Consider the following 22139-nt stretch of genomic DNA (forward strand, 5'->3'; position numbering starts at 1 on the left):
TGGCGCCACAGTTCATAGGAATCTTCCGAATATAGCTTATAAATAATCCATATCGATTATGAAGAAATATATGGCAATAAAAACTTTTTACAAATTTACGTGGTCATTCATTAAGGAGTTCAGGTACGCAGAGGTAGATGGCGACGCAGAATTCTAGGTGTAATTAATAATTTACTTAGTTTTCACAGACAAATGGCAAGATACTTAATAGTTTGTTTCGTTTATTTATTTAGATACAAATTAAAAAGAAGCTTGATAATAATAGAAAATGTAATTTCATTCCGATTTATTCGTAGACTAAGTTGGCGACATCTTTTGGTAAACGCATTCGATTATAAAATAGATGAAGATACAATTGAAAATTATTTTTTTTAATTTCGAAATCATCGTCGATTTATATCGATCAAAGTATTGTAGACGTTTTTTAATAAAATTTGATAGTTTTTAAATTTTCCAACTATCTTCCACAACATCACGTATTTTCACAACTTTATTGAACTGAAACTGGGTATTGCGACGTATTAAATAATAAAAAAAATATTTTCTCTTATTTCTAATTTAGATATAATATTCTTGTACCACCCCCACCTCAAACCCAATGAATTCTGCAATGTAATATAAGACAACCCTTACAGCCTAGCCCCCATCGGCAGCGCAATCTCCATACGCGTAGTACGTGCCGCTGTTGCCACATCGAATCAAATATGAATTATCACAAGCGGAAAATGGAATTTTCCTTACATCATTTCCTTATATAGATCATATTTAAAAATTACTCTAGTAATTTAAAAAAATAAATATTTAAAAAACGTTTCGATTCAAAATGGAGATTTAAGAATATTATATATGGTTAATAAACACATTTTCATCCCGAATTTTCTTTTCGTTCGATCTGGCAACCGCGCAGGAAACCGAAGGGAAGCTCAGCTCGCAGTGAAATCAAATAATCAAAAAAGGTACATCGTGTCCTTTATGTCTGTAAATAAAATCGTTCGATACAATTTCTGTTCGTATAAACAATGAAACAAAGTGTGTTTTTGTTAACGTTCCTGGTGCTTATTTCTCTCTGTGTTGCCAAACGGAAATTCGACGGGGATTTCGAATTCGCAGAAGTAATAATTTGATCAAATCTATAATACGTCCCAGGCATATATTTGAGTCGAAAAAATAATTAAAACACTATAGTTTATAAACTGATTGATTATCTACGTAAATTAATTTATTATAAGGTATTTTAACGATATATCTTTTAAATTATATAGATTTGAATAAGTAATTTGATTTTTAGACTTCTCGATATCATTTAATAATATTTAGGTTAACGTCTTTGGAATCCTCTATAGGTATTTGAAAGTGTGACTCTGTTATATATGTCTGGGCGTTGCCAACTCCTTAAACCTCTATTAGACGTTTATTCCGCTTGCTTTTAATTTTTTCTATGGACTAATCGACGTTGTCACGTATTCATTTAATGATTGACAAAATATTTTCGGAAATCAGCGAAAATATGAAATATTGTTTTCCTGAATTTATTGCAAACACACATTTTTCTTATTGAATACAAGTAATTTAGTACAAGGTGATTCAGTACTAATTTCTAACTTAACGTAACAATCAAAATTGTTTTAAATAACTTGACGGTGATTTACAAGGTGTAATCAAAAAGTTAACTACTTATTATACATTTAATTCAATTAGTACGCCTTGTACATTCATCTTTGATTTTGTTTGAACTTTACATTTTAAAAAAGTGCAAAAGCAGATCGCGAAATGTTGAAATAAGTAAAGTACTGACTTTGAAGACTGTTTATAACTGGTATGAGTGATTTGGAAATGAAAATGAGGCATTTAAAGGCAAGTTACAATCAGGACTTGAAAAAAGTGCTAAAAGTAAAGTTAAAACAAAATTACTGTGACAATAGAAGGTCCTGAAAATGATACCACGTTACTTAGGGGAAAATCAGATTAAAAATAAGCCTTCCAGGCATACTACCACTGATTGAAGAAGTACGTCACTAAATTTGAGGAAATTAATTTTAATTGTATGACCCTTATATAATTCAATTTTTTCATATACCTCGTATATCTATTATTTCAACTAAACTGTTTTAAGTAAATTTGAGAGCAAATTTTACTGTTTTCGGGGCTGCAATACATTTTTTCAATATCCCTTTGTTACTTTTTCTGTGCGTTCTTCTATCACCAAATTATTGATAAAACACTTTTTTAATTTAATCAAAAAATTTTACTAATTTTACATTTATTATAGGAGGAAAATATACCAGATCGTTCAGAGGAAAAAAAGACATGGATGCATGACGCTTCAAGTAAGTATAACTTTATATTATACGATTTCGTCAAAATTTGAGGTTATGTTATGTAAATGTTTATAATTCTTAAAAATAGGTATAAAATTGTACGATCAATGCGTAAAAATAATATTTCTAATCAACAGGTGATCTATGTAGACCACTGAAATGCAAAAAGAAAGAAATCTGCCTGCTTGAAGACGCCTCGACAGCCGTATGTGTTTCCCGAAAGGAACTTAAGAGAAACGGGTAATCGCAAAGTAATTTATTCATCAAACTAAATAAAATTAACCTGATCTGTATTTCAGAGACATCGTCGTTCCCAAAACGTCAAACAATGTCAAATTGAAAAAAGAAGACGACGTATTTTACGACACCGAAGAAGATATCGAAAATGAAAATGACTTTTCAACTGATGCGATTATGTGAGTGTACAATTTTTCTATAGTTGTAGAAAAAATTTAGTGTGAAAACATTTTATTTTTACAGATGCAAACCGTGTCCAGTTGTGAAACCGATATTTTTATGCGGGGCAGACAATAAGACCTACAGTTCGTTATGCAGATTGGATTACCACAATTGTATACACCGAACGAATATAAGAGTCGATTGTAAAGGTTTTTGTCCATGTTCACGTAAGTATTTAAACAAAAATAATATCCTTTTATTATAATAAAGATCGTCGTACACTTAGACACAACCTAACCTAACCAAAATTTTTCAACAAACACATAATACTATTAATAATAAAAATATTAACTAAATGAATATCGCAATAATAATGAACTTTTTTTTCTTCTCTGTATATATTTTTATAAAAAAATCACTAATTAAAACATTTTATAACCATAAAATTAAGTTTTTGAAGAAAATTTCGTTCGTAATATTTATCGGTAATAAAATTAAACTTGGCAACAAAGCATATTGTTAATCCGTCAATTCCGTATGATGATTAATCATTTATGGCGGCAATGTTATAACATAGTGACAAGATATTTTTAATAATGAGTGAATTAATCGATAATTACTCATTGTAATGCGTTCATTATTTTCTATTAACATATTTACATTATAATTATCAATTAACAACTTTTACATTATTTTATACTTCTATTAAAATCAGTATTTCATCGAAAAATGTTTTAATTTCCAGACGGGAATCCTAAAAGAAACCAGAGACAACTGGAAAAAATCAAATACGAAAATGACAAACATAAATCAACAAGAGAAGAGATTAAATCCGATGGAAAGGATTCCAGGAAATTGAACAGATATCTTATGAAATCTGAGTTATATACATACACCCCTCAAGATTTCAAATACGATAACAAACATTATAAATACATCAAATATACCAAACATAATAAAGTAAGTTCAATATATATATATATATTATATTTTTGATAATTATTTACATTATATTTCAGGACAACGTTCTGTATATAGAAGATAAAGAAAAACTCAGAGGTTATAACGAAATATTGGATAACAAGATATATAGTGGATCGATTTCTGGTACCCCTGTATATCCTTCGAAACAATGTTCTACGAACGCAATCGAATCGATGGGAGATCGATTACTCGATTGGTTTTCGGTAGTTATGACTGACGTAACGAGAAGAAGAAAAAGCAAAAATAAATCGAAAGGTACCAATTTTACTTTTATTATACGTCAAATGAAATTTAACCTTACTTTTTACATATATAATTATTATATTAAAAATTAGTTAAGTTAGATACAATTTTCCGGTTAAAATCGTTTTAGTGGCGTTTCCACCAGTTTGTAAAACAGAAGTGAGATGGATGTTTCAACATTTAGACGTGAACGGCGACGGGATATTATCTTTGAAGGAACTCTACGATTTAGAACACGATAAAAACGAAATTTGTTTAAAACCGTTTTTACAACGATGCGACATCGACGGAGATCTCGGCGTTAATTCGTCTGAATGGTGTAAATGTTTCCGAAAATCGGAAAGACCTTGTATCGCAGCCAAACACAAAATAACAGGAGATATACAAAGTATGCTCTTTTTATTAGAAAATAGTATGTTGTAGTGCATTATTGTTGTGTTATAGATATGTTTATACCGGATTGTGATAAACAAGGATACTATTTACCCGTACAATGTCATAGTGCCATAGGAATGTGCTGGTGCGTTGATAAACACGGCGTGGAATTCGCTAATAGTCGTACAAGAGCGAAACCAAATTGTGGTAAGTAATTCTATTTATTATTAACATAATAGAGAGCAAATTTTTGTTTATTTACTAATTAAAATTTATTTTACAACTTGAAATAGTACCAAAGTTGAATATTTCTGTAAAAACTGGATTTTTTTATTACAAAAAAAATGTTCATGAGATTATGGGAAATATTTGGCTTACCCTCGTGTGATACTAATACGAATTTGTATGAAATATGATAAAATATTTTGGGAATACTTACTAGATGTTCTAACCACACATCTATACATGTAGTGATAGAATCGCGTTTTCTTTTTAGAAAACAATGGGGATTTCAACACGAAATATTCATCACAAATTGTTTCGAACGTTTTAAATTCTAGTGATGACGAAGAAGAAGATGATACAGATCAAGATATCGAGGGTAGCGCCGATCATCCGCCAGATTACTAGAAATCAGCTAAAATTGTAGAAATAGAACAATAATAATAAGCATCCTAAGTAATTTCCAGTTTAAAATTAAAATTTGTATGCCTTAGATTAAATATTTCATATAAAGGACGCCAAATAATTGCTTACATACATATTTTTGTCGTTTTTTAAGTTAGTAGTTTATCGATTTAATCATTTAGTGATATATAAGTCGCTTCGGGATGGAGTAAAACGGGCGCGCGAGAAAGTTTTCGCATAATTAAATCTAAAGGCAATAAATCATCAAAATACGAGTCAACTTTGTTAGAATCACTCTAAGTCACCTACAATTTACAAAAAAAACTTGTATTATTTTCATTAAAAAGCTTAAAAATTGATAAAAATCTGTTTTAATAATATCCAATCTGGCAACGTCGTACAAGAAAACTATAGGCTTAAATATTGTCAAATTTTCGTTAAAACTTCCATATATCATAAGATCAATACATTTTAATACCTCAAAAGATAATTAATTACAGCCTTAATCCGGAAAATTTCCTTTGAAACTACTAAAATTTGTAATAAAGTTAGAAACAATTTTGAATAAATCAAAGTACCAATAAATCCTACATTAAAACAAATCCGGCAACATTGTGTAACCTTACTGAGAGGAACTAACATTTTATATGCTATGGAACATTGCCATATCTATGTATACAATTTCTTTACAATATATAACTTTTAATTGTAGAAATTGATAAAAATTACTTCTTAATACAATGAACGCATAAAAAACACTATATTACAGTCATAATTTCTTAATCAATAAAATCCTTCATTAAAAAAATATGAAAATACATCAAGAGAATTTTGAGTTTTTCAATATATTTGAAATTAAATGCAATATGACAACGTCGTCTAACCTTGCAAAGATGAAACGTGAAACATTGCCAGATCTACGTCTACAATTTTCTTAGGGTAAATAACTCTAAAGGTAGAAATTAATATAAATTACTTCATAACACATTGAACACATGAAAAAATTACTTATCACTTTCATTTACAGATTATAGAACTTTAAAAAATATTTATCAAAAGAATTCTTAATTGTTTGATACATCTCAAGTTATCGCAATCTGGCAACGCTGTATAACCTGCCTGCAATGTTTACTATAAAGAACGAAAATATTTGAATAAGTTTTGATTTTAATAATTCTAAAGATATTTATTATTGTTTTTTGTTATGTGAACATGTTTATTAAATAGTAGGAAAAAGTTTGTTTTTGTAGACAGATTTAAGTTGAAATATTTAGAAATTGCAATAAAATAATTGTGGTAAAATCGAGTTTATTTTAAAAATATCCTACCTCATATATCCCCCAATAGATCAGCTGACGAATCCTGACGAAGTTTTATTAACACCAAATAAAATAAAAATGATATTTTGATAAAACTATGTGTTGACACCGATGACAGTTCAGATGGAACTAGACAGTGGCGTACACAAATAATATAACGTAAAATTACTCACAGAAACACGTATTATATATTTAACATTGTTCTTTTAGTAATATTGAAAAAAAATTGTCTGGATAACTAAAAGGGTAGATTCATATCTTTCAAAAAAGAAGAAGAATTGTCAAATTTATTCTTAATAACTATGTTGTATGGAGTGTAGTACACTCCATACTATGTTGATAATAATTATCAGTTACTCATAAACCTTGTGAGAGAGATGTTTACTTTCGTATTCGGTTTGTGAGTGCTTATACTTATAATTTATCTCAAAAACTTTTCTCTTTTTTAATTCAAGTTAGATGTTAACAAATCTTCACCCTTTATATTATAATATACCGAATATATGTGTAAGATAACTGAACGAAATAATAGTAAAGTAAATATGTGTATTTTCACTAGAAGTATCCGCAAAATTGTGTGGTATGTATACTCAGTGTTATGTGGTTGAGTTAAAGGTGATATTAGAAGCGATTTTGATGTATATATGTAATTTTATAAAGTTTTTGTTACTTTTTCATTACGAGGTTATGATAAAGCGTTTGCATTATACAATTGCTGCTTCTTAATAAAATCTAATTATCCAAAGTGTAAGCAAAATAATTAACGTGTATTAACGGAAATTACATTAGATATACACGTTGGCAGCCGTGTGGCACCTTGTAAGATTTATTGAGGTAAAAATCAGGCATCTGGTTGAAATTTCAAGTTTTCGTCCATATTTTTACTATTTTAAGAATTAATGAATGTGTCAGTTATATCCATAACATTTCCTAGTAAAAATCGAATAATACTTTAGTTGATTTAAGTAATTAATCATTTTCAAAACCGATTATAACCTTAATTATTCAAGTATTGGCGACCAAATTTTGAAAGAAATTTACGAAAAGTTAGATTATATTATTTTTTCAATTTATCTTGTGCCAACAACTGGAATAAAATTACAACGTGGCAACTATGTAAAACATTGTCATTTAAAGTATATTTTGAAAGCACAAATTATATGCTAAAAACACAAATATTCTTTTTCTAAACCCAACAAAAGTCAACCCCGCCTAATTATTAATGTACTTCCCAACGATTTTAAGGACTATGATATTTTAGATCTGTTATTTATCTTTTAAAATAGTAGATTAGGCAATAAGGACAGAAAATATCCACATCCACATATTTGTATGAAATATCCACGCGTGTTGTACACTGTAGTTTCTCGACGACCTACATAAGATAATATGATTTCTCACTTGTTTAAATGGCGCCGGATATGTTTATTATATTAAATAAATTGAATTTTATGTATGCAACTTATTAAATATACCCGTCAGAATGACAAGATTTTATTTTTTAAATCTGTTTACCTTGGAAGATACTAACAACAATTTTTATTAAAAACATTTAATTATATAAAAGTGTTAATATATATATTTGTAACAAATAACTGATACCGGATAGACTCTAAACCTCAAAAGACTCTTCTTCTTTGAGAGCGAGAGCTTCGATGTTATAAAACGCAGCGTGCAACGTTATGATAACAATTGAGGCGATTAACACTCCAAACATTGCAGCGTGGACCCCAACTATGTAATAAATTGGTAACGAACATAACGCTAACAATAAATACTGTTGAGGTAATGTTAATTCTTTACCGAGTATGGTGAGAGATTTTTCCTTTTGTCGTTTGTTTAGGCGATAACCCAAATACATTGTCCCGGCGATGGTAATTAATATAAGTGGGGAGGTTATTCTAAAACAAAGTGCTTCAAATTTTGACGAATTCAGATATATAATCAACTTACAGAAAGTAAGCGATAAGTCCTAGGACGACGAATAAATAATTAGCTTGGAAATATTCGAGATTTTTCATAATTCTTCTACCAAGTCTAGGAACAGAGAGTGGTACTTTAAAATTTGAGGTCTGTATAAAAAGTAACCAAGGCCTCACGCTCTGTTTCTGATGACTTATCCATTCCGCTGGATCAGGCATTTGAGTAGGTATTTTCAAAAAACTGAAATATACTGGCATTTGTGTCGAATACAATAATTTTTAAAAGTTGTTTAAAACGAATTACTTACTTTGAAATTCCATCTTTTCGACTAATCGTACTAGGTTCCATTTCACCAGATACATCAATTGTTATATCAGTCATTATTTTTGAAAATAGATAAAAGTGTTATACTTTTCATTCAATATTTACAATTTACAACGTGACACTTTTGACTTTATTATGTGTACTCTTCTTCTTTATCTTACCCAGTACGTTCGCTGATCTGAACCAATTTATAATCGGTACATAAGCATGTTTGACTGGGAATTATTTACTTATAGACAGTATTGTTAAATATTTTTGTAAATAAGTTGTTTATATCTTGCAACCTATAATAAGTACGTAAAATTGAAATATCTGTATATAGTTTTAATAATAATTCGAGCATACATCATTAACTAGCGATCACAGAACTATCAATTCAGAATCGATGCGAATTTGACAGTCCTAAAATCAAACTTACGAACAAAGCTATTTTTATGAGGTGCGGTAACCTTCAAATACGTCGACTGACAGATGATCTAACTTGAAGTTGTAACGAAGATAAATATTTACTGGTTTATTTGTTATTGGAATTATTAGGTAATAGTAGATTTAAATTTGTATAAGATTTTTTGAAATATTGCATTTTTCTAATTCAAAACAATCGGACATAATTTTTTAGTTACGTAAATTTTCACATATAATTCTAAACAGCAGGTAAGTTCCATATTGATCACATATATAAATAATAATAAAACGCAACTAATAAATTCTAATTCAAGCAATGAATACCAACAACTTTGAGCGAGATTGTACGACTCAATGTAAATCAATGGTTCATGGAGATATAATAACAGATGCTATATCAAAAAGGTGTGTTAGTGACACCGATTTGTGTTCTTTCCTTAATTTCATATGCACTCGATGCGAATCGGTTATAGACTCCTCCGGTAGAACTGCCTTACATGTAGCAGCTTCCTGCGGTAGATTAAACCTCGTCAGGTGGCTTATTTCTAACAGACATTCAGATATAAACACTAAAGATAAAGAATCTGGTTATACTGCCTTACATAGAAGCATTTTTTATGGAAAAATTGACATTACTGTAGAGTTATTAAAATTAGGTGAGTCGATTATTTAAATAAATCTTTGTTTACGCGAATTTAAAGAATTAAATTCATTGTTAGTTGGTTTTAGGTGCCAACGCTAGTGACATAGATCTAGATTATCTTACTTATTTAGAACATGCTATGAAAGATGGTCTTAAACCTGGAGACAGTACTAATTTTGGCGAAATTTATTCTTGGGGATCAAATAATAACAATTTATTAGGACATCATCAATCTAAACAAAGTCCTGATTTATTGGATGCTTTCCATAGGGAGTATCCTGGGGAATATGTTAAGCAAATTTGTATAGCTAAATTCCATAGTACTATAGTGACAATTTCAGGTTAGTAATGGTGTATTAACAACCCATTTCAGGTTGAATATGTTTCACAATAACCAATTTCCAATTCACACACTTTTGTAGGATATACATTGTTTTTGCGATATTTCAAAAGAATTAGGGAGAATTGTTGATGATAGTTTGACTTGCAATAATTTCCTTTATATTTCAACCAATTTACACTAAATTTATACAGAACGTTCCTCATGAATCACTCTTTCTTTTGACAAATACTGAATAATTTATTTAGTAGTTTTTGTAAATCACAGATACAATACAGGATTTGAGGACTTTGTTTATGAATTTATTACGTGTAGGTAAAGCTTTAACGTGTGGACATGGTCAAGGTGGTAGACTCGGTTTAGGAAATGAAAAATCTGTAGTTTCACCTCAGATAGTCAAATTCCAAGGCTCTCAAAAAGGTGAAATCATAACGTGCATTCAAGCCAGCATCTCTAGAGACCACAGTATATTCCTGTGTTCAGACGGCAATGTAAATATATACGAATTAATAAATAATATCAGAAATTAATCGATTCGTTGCAGATATATACGTGTGGTTTAAATACCTATCAAGTTCTTGGACTAGAGCCGTCACCTGATAAATCAACACTTCCTAAACAAATCAAACGGTTAACTAGGGAAATACAAGGTGTTTGTGCTAGTCATTATCATTCCGTAGCTTGGGGTCCAAATGCTTTATACACTTGGGGGTTAAACGCTGGGCAATTGGGGGTAAAAGTTAACGAAAACTATAAGAATCAATTCATAGTGACTCCTAAATTAGTAACTATTAGTAATAACGTTACTATAACGGATGTAGCTAGTAGTAATGGAGCTATAGCAGTGTGTACTACTAACGGTGATATTTATGTTATGCACGAGTATCTTACAAGGAAAATAGCGTCACGGTAAGTAAGAAAATTTTTCATATGTAAGTCATATGGACACACTGACACTACTACTACACCAACACTCACTCACATTGTTTGACGAGGTTTTCGTCTGAAGACCATAGCTTGGTTATCAAAATGCGCTTTAGAAAGTGTAATTATGAGTGTTGGTGTAGTGGTAGTGTAAATAGTGTGTATGAATATCATTGATTCCAAAAAGTTCAAATTATACGTAAGTCAGGCAACAAATTTACATTAAGAGAAAAAAATGCAGCTTCAAAATGATTTTATTACATTCTGCATGGAATGATGGATGTTCGCGGGTGTTGGATCGTTGTCACGTGACCCTCCAAAGAGTACAAACCCACGAGGTTCAGTTTAAAGGTTTCTTCATCTTCATCCTGACTGCATCCGAGATACCACTTCACTATTAAAATAGTTGAAATTTTTCCGCGTTGTATGCTTTTCCTACTAACTGCGCCAAATATATGTTTTATTTAAAAAACGGACAGAATCCATGACAATTACAAATACGGATTACAGACTGAGAGAATTAATGTTCGCTGCGTTCAAACCTATGTTTACAGTGATTCCGGGAAGTATACACTAGCATTGATTGGTTCGACTGCTAACTAACCCCAGCGCCACTGTTTCCATATTTTCGTTAGTTGTTACATATAACGGTCGTCGAGAACGCGGCGCGTCCGCAACAGAGCCCGTTTTTGAGAATTTCTGGTACATCTTCCACACTGTTGAACGATTTAGTAGCGGCGAGTTCGGAATTGTTGTTGAAATTAGGTAAACATAGTCCAAAGCGCGAACATGTATCGTTTTAATGTTTTTCGACAGCGTTGCAGGACTTATGCAGACTTCTGTATTTTATTTGTGTTTACGTTTAATGTTCCAGGCAATTGAATTTCGTGCAAGTTAGTATAGTTGGAGGAAATTTGGACCCTGCGATGCTCAATAACGAACTTTCCAAAGAACTAAATACGGAATTAAAAGTAGCCGTGCTTACAAATACTGGAAACGTATTGTTGTGGCAAGGTTCCGATCAACAATTATGCGGATGTATTTATTCAATAAATAGAGCCATTGTTATGAAACAAATTTGTTTGAATTACAACGAGATTTTGTTGGTTTCCAAAGATGGTGAGTTTTTATATCTAAAACGACCATTTTATACAATAATAATAATAATAATAAGAAATGGTTTTTATTGGTTTGATAAACACGCGTCGAAACTTCAGTCTTATTTTCATTCGGGTTTAGATCATGCTCTGTAGGATAATCAAGGATGTCTAACAGATCTCTATTCAGGTGTTGCTGCTTCTGGATTTGCAGGATTAAATTAGTACAAGACCTAAATGTCATTGGCGTATTATTGAATGTGATAGTCACATTTATTCAAAAACAAATGGTACATCAGATTATGTTTCGCCAGTTCCAGATGAACTTTGATTCGCGCCAATTCTCTGCCTTCTTCTTTTAAAGTAAAACCAAAAAAAAATACAAGAAGATATTCCATCAAGTCCCAGATATTTCAGGATTGCATAAAGAAGATCATGATCCAACACATCGAATGGCTTGGAGTAATCTCAGCCGTCTCCTTATCTAGTGTTTTTATTACATTGTCTGAGGTCATCTAGGTGTGTACTGTTCGTTCGAGGACTTTTTGAACTACTGGCAACAAGCTTATAGCCCTTCACGGGACCCGAACCCTTCAGAGGTATCAGCTACAGAACAGTGGAAAAAGAAGGTAGATAGGAGCAAAACCAATTATTGAGACAACCTACAGTGGCTGAGACAGACAAAGACTCATCAATCAATACTAACTGTCGCCTCAACAAATACCTGAAGACGCTAGGTCTAGCAGATTTTGTTGCACAGATAACAAAACATCCATCCAGAAACTCCAGAGCACTACACCTGGGTGCGCTTGAAATAGAAGACGAAGATCTCTGGCAATTGAAGTCATCCCAGATTCTGGACTTTTTAAAAGGAGTGGGATTGATGGATCAGCTGTAAACACTGGGTTATCCTGGAGGACACAATAGATCCTTTGGGTTGCAGTGTATACGAGACCCCAAATCCATACATACATACAAGCTTATAGGAAGCAAATTTTTCAACCTAGTCAACTACATAGTTACGAATGCGGACTCACTCGCCAGATTGGTATCGACTCACTGAAGGGTCCAGAACCCATTCTTGGTGTGGTTAAAAGCGTTGCTATCGCGTCTCTCAACTGTCTACTCGCAAGGCGGGCTTGGCAGAGATGGATGGAGACGCCGGGCACGAGACAAGCGAAGGCTCACATACTGCCATCTATTCATCATGGGCCGTGTGTGCTTTGCTCTCATTCGAGCGCGGTTTAAACACGTGGACAAGCCTCACAGCTTGTCTAATGACATCAAAGGGTTCAAGCAAAAGCGCCTGATCGGTTTCTCAAAGGATATCGGCCTTTGGTAACGTCAAGTGGGGCACGATGGGCTTATTTGCTCAAAGGCCCTTTGGCCGCTCACAATGTAACTATAAACTATAGTTACGAATCGATTTAGGAGATTCCATAACAAAGCTTAACTTTTAATATAGGTCTAGTTAATGGCTATTATAAAAAGCGACTTTCCCCTGACATACGTGGGATTTATTGAATACATTCAGAAAGTACTTATTGATATCATTTTGCAAACTTTTGAGCAGACTTGGAGATGGTCTGGAATTGACATTCATTTTTCTCAAGCCCCTCCAAAATGAGTTTGTATTTTCTAGACTCAAGGTATCATCATTTTCCTCCTATCGCTGACTCAGATGCAAGATTTCGTAAATTTCGATATGCCTCCCAGTTTTCGGTTGAAGCGTTTTTTTTTGGACTAAATCTCTTAAGTCCATTAGTACTTTAAGGGATTAACAGGGAGCTGGGGGTTTGCTTATTTCCAACTGTTCGTACACAAGCTAGATGGTAAACAAGTTTACTTTATCTTCTTGGAATTACCTGGGTCAGGTATCGGTCAGTCAGGTGTGGACGGAATATCGTTTTATTGAGAAAGTTTGTTCAGAGAAATTTTTACCTGTATTTTCAAATACAAATAAACCTTGATTTGGATACTGTCTTTTTTGAACAATAAACCTTCATTTGGCTCCAGTAACGGTCTTTTTAAAAAATACATAGCTTTAGAAATTGTTTTCTTCATAAGCGAACTGTCATTTGGCTGCAGAAATTGCTTTTTCGAAATTAAATCGTCATTTGGCTTTAGAAATTGCTTTATCAAAAGCTAATCGTTATTTGGCCTTAGAAACTGTCCTTTCAAACTGATATTTAGCTTTATGAACAGTGTTTGGCTTTCAAAAAGTCTGTCATTTGGCTTCAGAAACTGTCCTTTTCAACTGATATTTGGTTTTATGAACAGTGTTTTTCAAAAATAAACCGTCATTTGGTTTTAGAAACTGTCTTTTTCGGAAGCAAACCTTCATTTGGCTTCAGAAATGGTCTTTTGATATTTGGCTTTAGAAATTGTCTTTTTGCAAATATGTAACCTGTTATTTGGCGTTTTGAATTGTGTTTTTATGAAACAACCGTCATTTGGCTTTAGAAGATGTTTCTTTCAAAAGTAAATCGTTATTTAGTTTGAGAAAATATCTTTTCAGAAAACAAATTGTCATTTAGTTTTAGAAACTCTATGTGCCATTTTTTGGATGAGGCGTTTTATATTGTGCTCAATCTCTTAAGCTCATTGAGGGATTAACAGGGAGCTGGGGGTTTGCTTATTTCCAACTGTTCGTACACAAGCTAGATGGTAGAGGAATTTACTTTTTCTTCTTGGAATTTCCTGGGTCAGGTGTGGAAGGATTATCGTTTTATTGAGAAAATTTGTTTATTTGGAGATTTTTTCACCTGTATTAAGTATTTTCAAATCCAAGGTCTTTTGACGGTTTGATTATTAGCGATGTGAGCGGACTGCGTTTTTCATCCCCGACCAGTAACTCTTAATTTTTCTGTTTTCTGTTATTATTTATAATTATAGGTGAGGCTTTTAAAGGTTTCATCAAACCTAGGAAGAAAAAAGTGACTGGTTCCATTGAGAAGAGTCAGAAAAATCAAAAAAGCGCTTTTCACAAATTTTTGGAAAAGGAAGATTGTGTTGTGGTTTCGTTACAAAAAATAAACAAAATCCATCGTGCTATTTCAATAATTAGCGATTTAAAAGGAAGAGATTATTCAGTTATACAGGTAAATATCAAAAAGTTTGTTATTATTTTAATGATTATCCAACTTTTAGGCTCCTCCTTACAAAAATTATGTTTTTCCTCATATTGAATCGTCAGAAATGAAAAAAAATTTCGAAACTCTCTTATCTGAAACTGACGAATTTGATTCTATACACGACGTTGTATTTAAAATAAACGACCGAAATTTTCCCGCCCATAAATACGTAGTAGCTAATTCGAGTGGATATTTGGAAAATTTAATGGAAAATCGGGAAACAATTATTTTAAATAACGTAAATCCTGATGTATTCCAACAATTATTGATGTACATTTACACCGGGGGTTGCGATTTAACCGAATGCGGGGAATTAAAAAATGCAACTTTGAGAAAATTATGTCAGTCGAACGAAAAAAATAACAAAACTAAAAATCCCGTGAGGTTGTTACACGAAATGGCAAAGAAATTCGAATGTACGCATTTACAAGAGGTTTTAAGTAATTTGGAAATGGATAAATGTATAATTTACGTTAAAAATAACGAAATCGATAAACCGGAGTATCGGATACGATTCGATAGGTTGAAATATACCAAATTCTATGATGTTACCGTCAAATGTAAAGACGATCAAACCCTCAAAGCCCACAAATGTTTATTGGCAGCAAGATTGGAATATTTCAATAACATGTTCATGAGATGGAACGGGGTGAGTTTAATTTTTTTTATTTTTATACTGATTCAATCATTAATAAACTAATAACGTAAAATTTGATCATTATACTTTATATATATTTGGTACATCCCCTGTAACTAAATATTGTTCAATTATTTATTGTACACGACTATTTTTTTATAAATGACGATTTTGTTTAAGAAAATCTAATACAGGGTGAGTAAAAATACGATTTTCAAATAGATAAATGTGTATCTTATATTTCCCAAAGACATTACTGAGGCTTAATTAATTTCGAGCATTTTTTTATATCTAAAATAATTTAAAAATTCATTTCATTATTATTATTTTCTCTTTAACGATTATTTTAATGCTACTTAGAAATATTTCATTAATATTTGTTGGTGTTTTGTGTTACATAACCTCAATTTTAACGATTTTTAAAATAACTACTGCAATGTAATTAGATTGAATTTTACGAGTTTTTGTTGTAATTTGTGTCTTTTAAATAAAATGATTAATTGCATATACAAAAAACTGTCTTTTTGAAAAGAAAACTTTCATTTTACTTTCAACTGATATTTGGCTTCAGAAACTGTCTTGTTCGAAAACAAACTGGCTTCGGAAACTGCTCTTTTCAATTGATATTTGGCGTTATGAAGAATGTTCTTTAAAAACGAACCGTAATTTGGCTTCAAAAATTGTATTTTTTAACTGATATTTGGTTTTATGAACAGTGTTCTACAAAAATTAAACCGTCATTTTATTTTGGAAACTCTTTTTTGAAACCAAACTTTCATTTGGCTTCAGAAACTGGCCTTTTAAACTGATATTTGGGTTAATGAGTAGTGTTCTTCAAATACAAACCGTCATTTGGCTTTTCAAACTGTATTTGTCAAAAAGAAACGGTCATTTGACTTTAGAAATTGTTTCTTCAAAAGCAAACCGTCATTTGGTTTCAGAAACTGCCATTTTCGACTGATATTTGGCTTTATGAACAGTGTTTTTCAAAAACAAACCGTCATTTGGCTTTAAGAACTGTATTTGTCAAAAACAAACGGTCATTTGGATTTAGAAATTGTTTCTTCACAAGCAAATCGTCATTTGGCTACAGAAACTGCCATTTTCAACTGATATTTGGCGTTATGAGCAATGTTTTTCAAAAACAAACCGTCATTTGGCTTTAAGAACTGTATTTGTCAAAAACAAACGGTCATTTGGCTTTAGAGATTGTTTCTTCAAAAGCAAATCGTCATTTGGCTTCAGAAATTGCCTTTTTCGACTGATATTTGGCTTTATGAACAGTGTTTTTCAAAAATAAACCGTCATTTGGTTTTGGAAACTTTCTGTATTGGAAGCAAACCTTCATTTGGCCTCAGAAACGGTCTTTTCAATTGATATATGGCTTTAGAGTCTTTTTCAACTGATATTTGGCTTTAGAAATTGTCTTTTTGCAAATATGTAACCTGTCATTTGGCGTTTTGAATTGTGTTTTTATGAAACAACCGGCTTTAGAAGATGTTTCTTTCAAAAGTAAATCGTTATTTAGTTTGAGAAAATATCTTTTCAGAAAACAAATTGTCATTTAGCTTTAGAAACTATCTTTTTCAATTGATATTTGGCTGTAGAAATTGTCTTTTCGAGAAAAGAACCGCCATTTGGCTTTACAAACTGCCTTCTTCAAAAGTAAATCGTTATTTAGCTTGAGAAAATATCTTTTCCGAAAACAAATTGTCATTTAGCTTTAGAAACTATCTTTTTCAACTGATATTTGGCTGTAGAAATTGTCCTTTCGAGAAAAGAACCGCCATTTGGCTTTACAAACTGCCTTCTTCAAAAGAAAATCGTTATTTAGCTTTTTCAAAGTGTCTTTTCCAATAACAATGAGTCATTTGATATTCGAAATTATGTTCTTTGTTATTTGACTTGAAGAATTGTCTTTTACGAATTCAAATCGTCATTTGGTTTTAGAAATTGAATTTTCAAGTTAATCATCCCACAAATGACGCCACTTTCGGCTTTCGCCTACAACCAGGATAATCACATACTATGTTAGTCACTATACTAAATTCTATATTAGAAATGTCACCAATCGAATTTGGACTAAACATTCCAGAAATCCATTATGACAACTTTTTACTTTTTTTTCTCAATTTCTATCTGTTAAATCACCTACTGTTTTCAAATTTATTCTTATACTCTTATTTCATATACATCCAGAGCAGTTAGATCACTCGAGAATATTCAATAACTGCTTAATCGTATAGACAATGGCCAAATTACTAGGGATAAGAAGAAGTAGAATAACCTATACTCGTTTCAGTATTATATTAATTATCAAACAAAACCCATTTATCACCTCAATTTTATTTCTGAGTATAGTATAAGATTCTTGTACCATTTTATAGATTTATAATTTGCTAATACTATTTAGTACTAGAATTCTTACTGTTAAACTTTGTCAAAAGCTTGTACTACATCTACAAAGTTTGTAGAAGACATTATGTATTTTTCCATTATTTGTCTATACTTTTTCTTGTACTATGTACATATTTCAAGTTGTTTTTTCAGAAAGCTACTTCTGAAATATCGATTCCATTCTCCAGAACAACAGCGGAAGCTCTCCTGGAGTACCTCTACACCGATTCTCTTTCCAAACTCAATTATCTCGAAGTGGACCACCTATTTAACATCCTCATTTTAGCAGATCAATTATTCGTAACCAGATTAAAAGAACAGTGCGAATTACTACTATCAGATTTATTAACCTTGAAGAATATCATACAAATAACAACTTTCGCTGACATATACAATGCGGACAAATTAAAATATTGTTGTATGATGTTCATTATAGCTAACATAGCTCCGTTACTGGAAGTTAAAGCTTTCAACGATTTAGACGACGAACTATTGAAGGAACTATCTGATTTTTATTTCGATCGTAAAAAGGAAATTCAATGTAGGGTGATAACCCCTTATTCCACAGCGGTTTCTGACGATTTTATAACTTCAATAGCGGGGGATTATCCTGTATCTATGACCGAAGAAGTAGAAATCACTCAGAATAAACCGGTTCATAAAAAAAGGACTCGACAACGTAGACATTCCGAAAGAAACGTTTCGGTATCAGATAAAGATGTCAGTAATGACAGTATTATACAATTTCCGGACGAACCTGTATGTTTAATAGAAAATAATTATCCCAGTAGATTGAAATCGATCAATGTCGCTAGTAAGATTGTAGAAAAAGAGGAAATTCATGAAAATTATACTAGTCTTAACAATATTAGTGATAGATCGAGTCTTAGTATTTCGTTTGATGATTCTATGGAATTTCCTGAATTGGGTAGTCCTAATATCATCAAAGGATCAATACAAAAAAGCGAAAGTAAAATTCGTATAGTGAAAATGTCGCAGAAGCAGAGAAAAAGATTGTTTTCCGAAAGCAAAGTGGCGGATACAACAACTACTACAAGTAAGTAATTTAATTACTTTTATGTCAATTTTTATGATAAATATTTGATTAAAATGTCTAAAATTGAATCCTCAAACTTTTTGATAATCTTAAAATCTCGTTATACATCAGTTTTTAACATTTAATTGCAGGTATAGTAAATCTGATTAAACTTGAATGTAATTAATTAATTTTGTTATAATACCTGTTAGTTTCATCCACTGGATCAATTTTCCGTTTTTAATTTGTGTAAATACATTGCAATATTTGGTTTTGTGTCCATATTCACTTGATTTTTAACAATTCACAATTACGCCGTTATTTGAAAACGAAAACATAACCTCTAATATCACGATTTCACTTCTGACTTTTACTGACACTACGACGTCACTTTCACGATAACTATTATTAAAAAGTATTGTAATTTGTTACTATAATTACTATGACATTTTTATTACTATATTATTACTACTTTTATCTCTTTGTTGCTAAGTGATTGCGTCGCGGTATAAACAGTTTGCAAAGACAATATGACAGAAGATTTGCATCGTTGCCATGTTGTCATTTTTTCCCCGTATAATGTAAATTAACATGACGGAATTTTAATATTTCAGAATTTTTCAATCGTATATACTCTATTTATCTTTTTTCTTTGTTAAAAGAAAGAACAATCATTCAACCTAACTTTCAACCCAGTTATTAGTGTTAATAATTACTCATAAAAATCTATCAAAACAGTGGCGGAACAAAAATCTTTTACTAAAAATACCACAAAATAATAATTTTTTGTTACAAATTAATTAACAAAACTTTATCTTTTAATTAATGCCACTGAGTTTGGGAAAACGACGCCTCGTATTTTTTTTATGCGATAGGTTTAAAAAAAATGTGGATAAAATTAATTAAATCTACAATTTTGCCTCAAAATTTTTGAAATTTCCAAAAATTTACAATAGTCAACTTTTTGTTCATAACTTTGGCAACACTGTCTGTTACAAGGTATCGTCTTTATCCAGGGGCGTAACACAGATTTAACTCATTGAGTAATTCAAAAATGGCCGCCGTTTGGTAAACAAATGCTTTTCTCATAAGTTTCTGTGTGGTTTGTGAAGTTATTTGTTGGATTTTTGACCCCATTATTGCGAGTTTTATCGCAAAATAGCTTCTTAAAGAAGAGCAAATTTTTTTTGACTACAGTCCTGTGTTTAGTGTAGGTGTAGTATAGTAGGTAGTATATTGGAAACTTTTTATCAAATTAATTTCCAGAAAAAAAACTAAGTATTCAATATTTTTTGAATTGTTAGAAACTTAACCTAACTAAAAAAACTGCGGAAATACTCAGTTTTTATTGAAAATCTAAAAAGTATCTATGAAGGCCTCTCAACACCATAAAACAAAAAAACAATAAAAAACAACCGAAACAACTTCAATTTTTAGTAACTCCAAAAAATCCTTGGAAGATACTGCCAGATAACAACAGTCCAGAATTAACCTCCGATACCAAACAAATAAATGATATAATTTATGACGAGAAAAAACAAAAAGAAAATCTGATGAAAATGACAAATAAACCGTTGATATTTACACAGGTAAAATCCTCTTTTAGAATAATTTGTTTTTTTTGAGTTTATTTTTGGTCCTTAGATGGAAGATAAAGCGATAGATGAATTACATAAGTTCTACAATGTAGAAAATTCATTTGACGAACTCATCAGCGTCGAACGTGTACATATAGGAGCCGTGGCATGTCCGGTATGGGTACCAAGACAGAAATGAACCTGTGATATTAGATTTTAATACCAGACTTTATGTAATTGTTATTTTTTTGTTTTTATTAAATTAATAAATAAATTATAAAACAAAAAACACGATATTTCTCTTATTAATCATTTTTTTGGTACTAAACATTGTCGAAGGCTTTATTTGTATCAAAATTATGTTATTAGCATCAAAATTTTTAAAACTTATCTTGTTAGCATCAATATAAGTAACACAATAACAATATACTAAGTTAACATAATCAAAATTAATTTAATTCAATCTAGATCACTTTATATTGGATAATTGAATCAATTATATGAAAAATGGTAAACGAACTCGATAATCATAACTTTTTACCTTAAAAATTGTTTACTCTAATATACAGGGTTGAGTAAAATTATGAAATTTTAACTAAGAAATATTGATAAATAAACTATTTGTCTTTACCGTGAAACTTGTTCTATCTACTTATTTTGTAGAATTGAAAATTTTTATTTGTTCAACTTACGAGAATGTTCTAAGGTTTCGAATTGAATATAAAACAATTATATAACAAAAAGAGAAAAATTAAATCAAACAGTTCGAAATTTAAAAATATTGATTTTTAAGGTAAATAATTGAAATCTCATTGTGTTATAATAGAAAACTACGGCACAACTAAATGGTAAGTACAACAAACAAGTATTTCAGTGTATCTATGTTGTTATATTTATTTTGGAATTTATTATTATATTACATCATATTCTTAAGTATAAATTAGAAGAAGATTTAATAAAAAATCAATTATATCCAATTACTTACTAATAAAATGCTATCATAAGCACATTTTTTTTGAATAGACATTCGTCATAATATATATATTTATATAAAAAATGAGATACTTACCTTCTTTTATCCAAACCATCATCTGATAACTTGAAAATTGGGTTTGTACTAACAAAAAAACATAATCGAAAATTTTCTGTATTTATTTCATTTGTAAAATAAAAATTATGGTTAATCATATAATATACCTTTAAGCTCCATATTAGTTAGAAAGAAACGTCATTTGTCATTATGAGATTTTTAGCGTAGTTAACTCAATTGTTTTCTTAAGGCTATGACTATTGGCACGTTCCCGTGAAAACACAGATAGAATCATAGAAAAAAAAATAGTTGTAATGTACATACAAAACCGTGATATTTTATTGAATACTGAATTTATAAAGAAAATGTTATTCAATTGGAAAATTAAGTTATGCAGACTCTTATCT

The 22139-nt window shown here is 30.8% G+C and overlaps 3 protein-coding genes across 4 annotated transcripts; 2 read left to right on the forward strand and 1 right to left on the reverse strand.

The window, feature by feature from the left end:
- Window positions 1-906: 906 nt before the first annotated feature.
- On the forward strand, window positions 907-6248 carry LOC130447393 (proteoglycan Cow). Its single transcript, XM_056784191.1, has 10 exons — window positions 907-1112; window positions 2270-2327; window positions 2456-2558; window positions 2618-2734; window positions 2799-2944; window positions 3463-3677; window positions 3737-3956; window positions 4075-4332; window positions 4389-4526; window positions 4816-6248. Exons 1-10 carry the CDS (start codon window positions 1020-1022, stop codon window positions 4947-4949), a joined length of 1482 nt encoding a protein of 493 aa, XP_056640169.1. The 5' UTR covers window positions 907-1019; the 3' UTR covers window positions 4950-6248.
- A 1488-nt stretch (window positions 6249-7736) lies between these two features.
- On the reverse strand, window positions 7737-19677 carry LOC130452641 (prenylated Rab acceptor protein 1). Of its 2 annotated transcripts, none has more exons than XM_056792006.1 (4): window positions 19331-19643; window positions 8496-8796; window positions 8219-8438; window positions 7737-8166 (listed from the first exon to the last, which is right to left on the reverse strand). In XM_056792006.1, exons 2-4 carry the CDS (start codon window positions 8548-8550, stop codon window positions 7878-7880), a joined length of 564 nt encoding a protein of 187 aa, XP_056647984.1. In that variant the 5' UTR covers window positions 8551-8796; window positions 19331-19643; the 3' UTR covers window positions 7737-7877. The 2 variants fall into 2 exon arrangements, with proteins under 2 accessions (XP_056647984.1, XP_056647977.1); XM_056791999.1 differs by having other exon boundaries at window positions 7741-8166; window positions 8219-8428; window positions 19331-19677.
- LOC130452622 (inhibitor of Bruton tyrosine kinase) lies at window positions 8966-20998 on the forward strand. The gene is made up of 12 exons (XM_056791975.1): window positions 8966-9049; window positions 9132-9166; window positions 9232-9573; window positions 9647-9901; window positions 10216-10391; window positions 10445-10809; window positions 11699-11943; window positions 14817-15022; window positions 15072-15704; window positions 18243-19146; window positions 20563-20714; window positions 20770-20998. The coding sequence occupies exons 3-12, from the start codon at window positions 9234-9236 to the stop codon at window positions 20899-20901; spliced, it is 3408 nt and encodes a 1135-aa protein (XP_056647953.1). The 5' UTR covers window positions 8966-9049; window positions 9132-9166; window positions 9232-9233; the 3' UTR covers window positions 20902-20998.
- The last annotated feature ends 1141 nt before the right edge of the window (window positions 20999-22139 follow it).

This window comes from Diorhabda sublineata, chromosome 1 (assembly GCF_026230105.1).
Source record: "Diorhabda sublineata isolate icDioSubl1.1 chromosome 1, icDioSubl1.1, whole genome shotgun sequence".
Taxonomy (NCBI): domain Eukaryota; kingdom Metazoa; phylum Arthropoda; class Insecta; order Coleoptera; family Chrysomelidae; genus Diorhabda; species Diorhabda sublineata.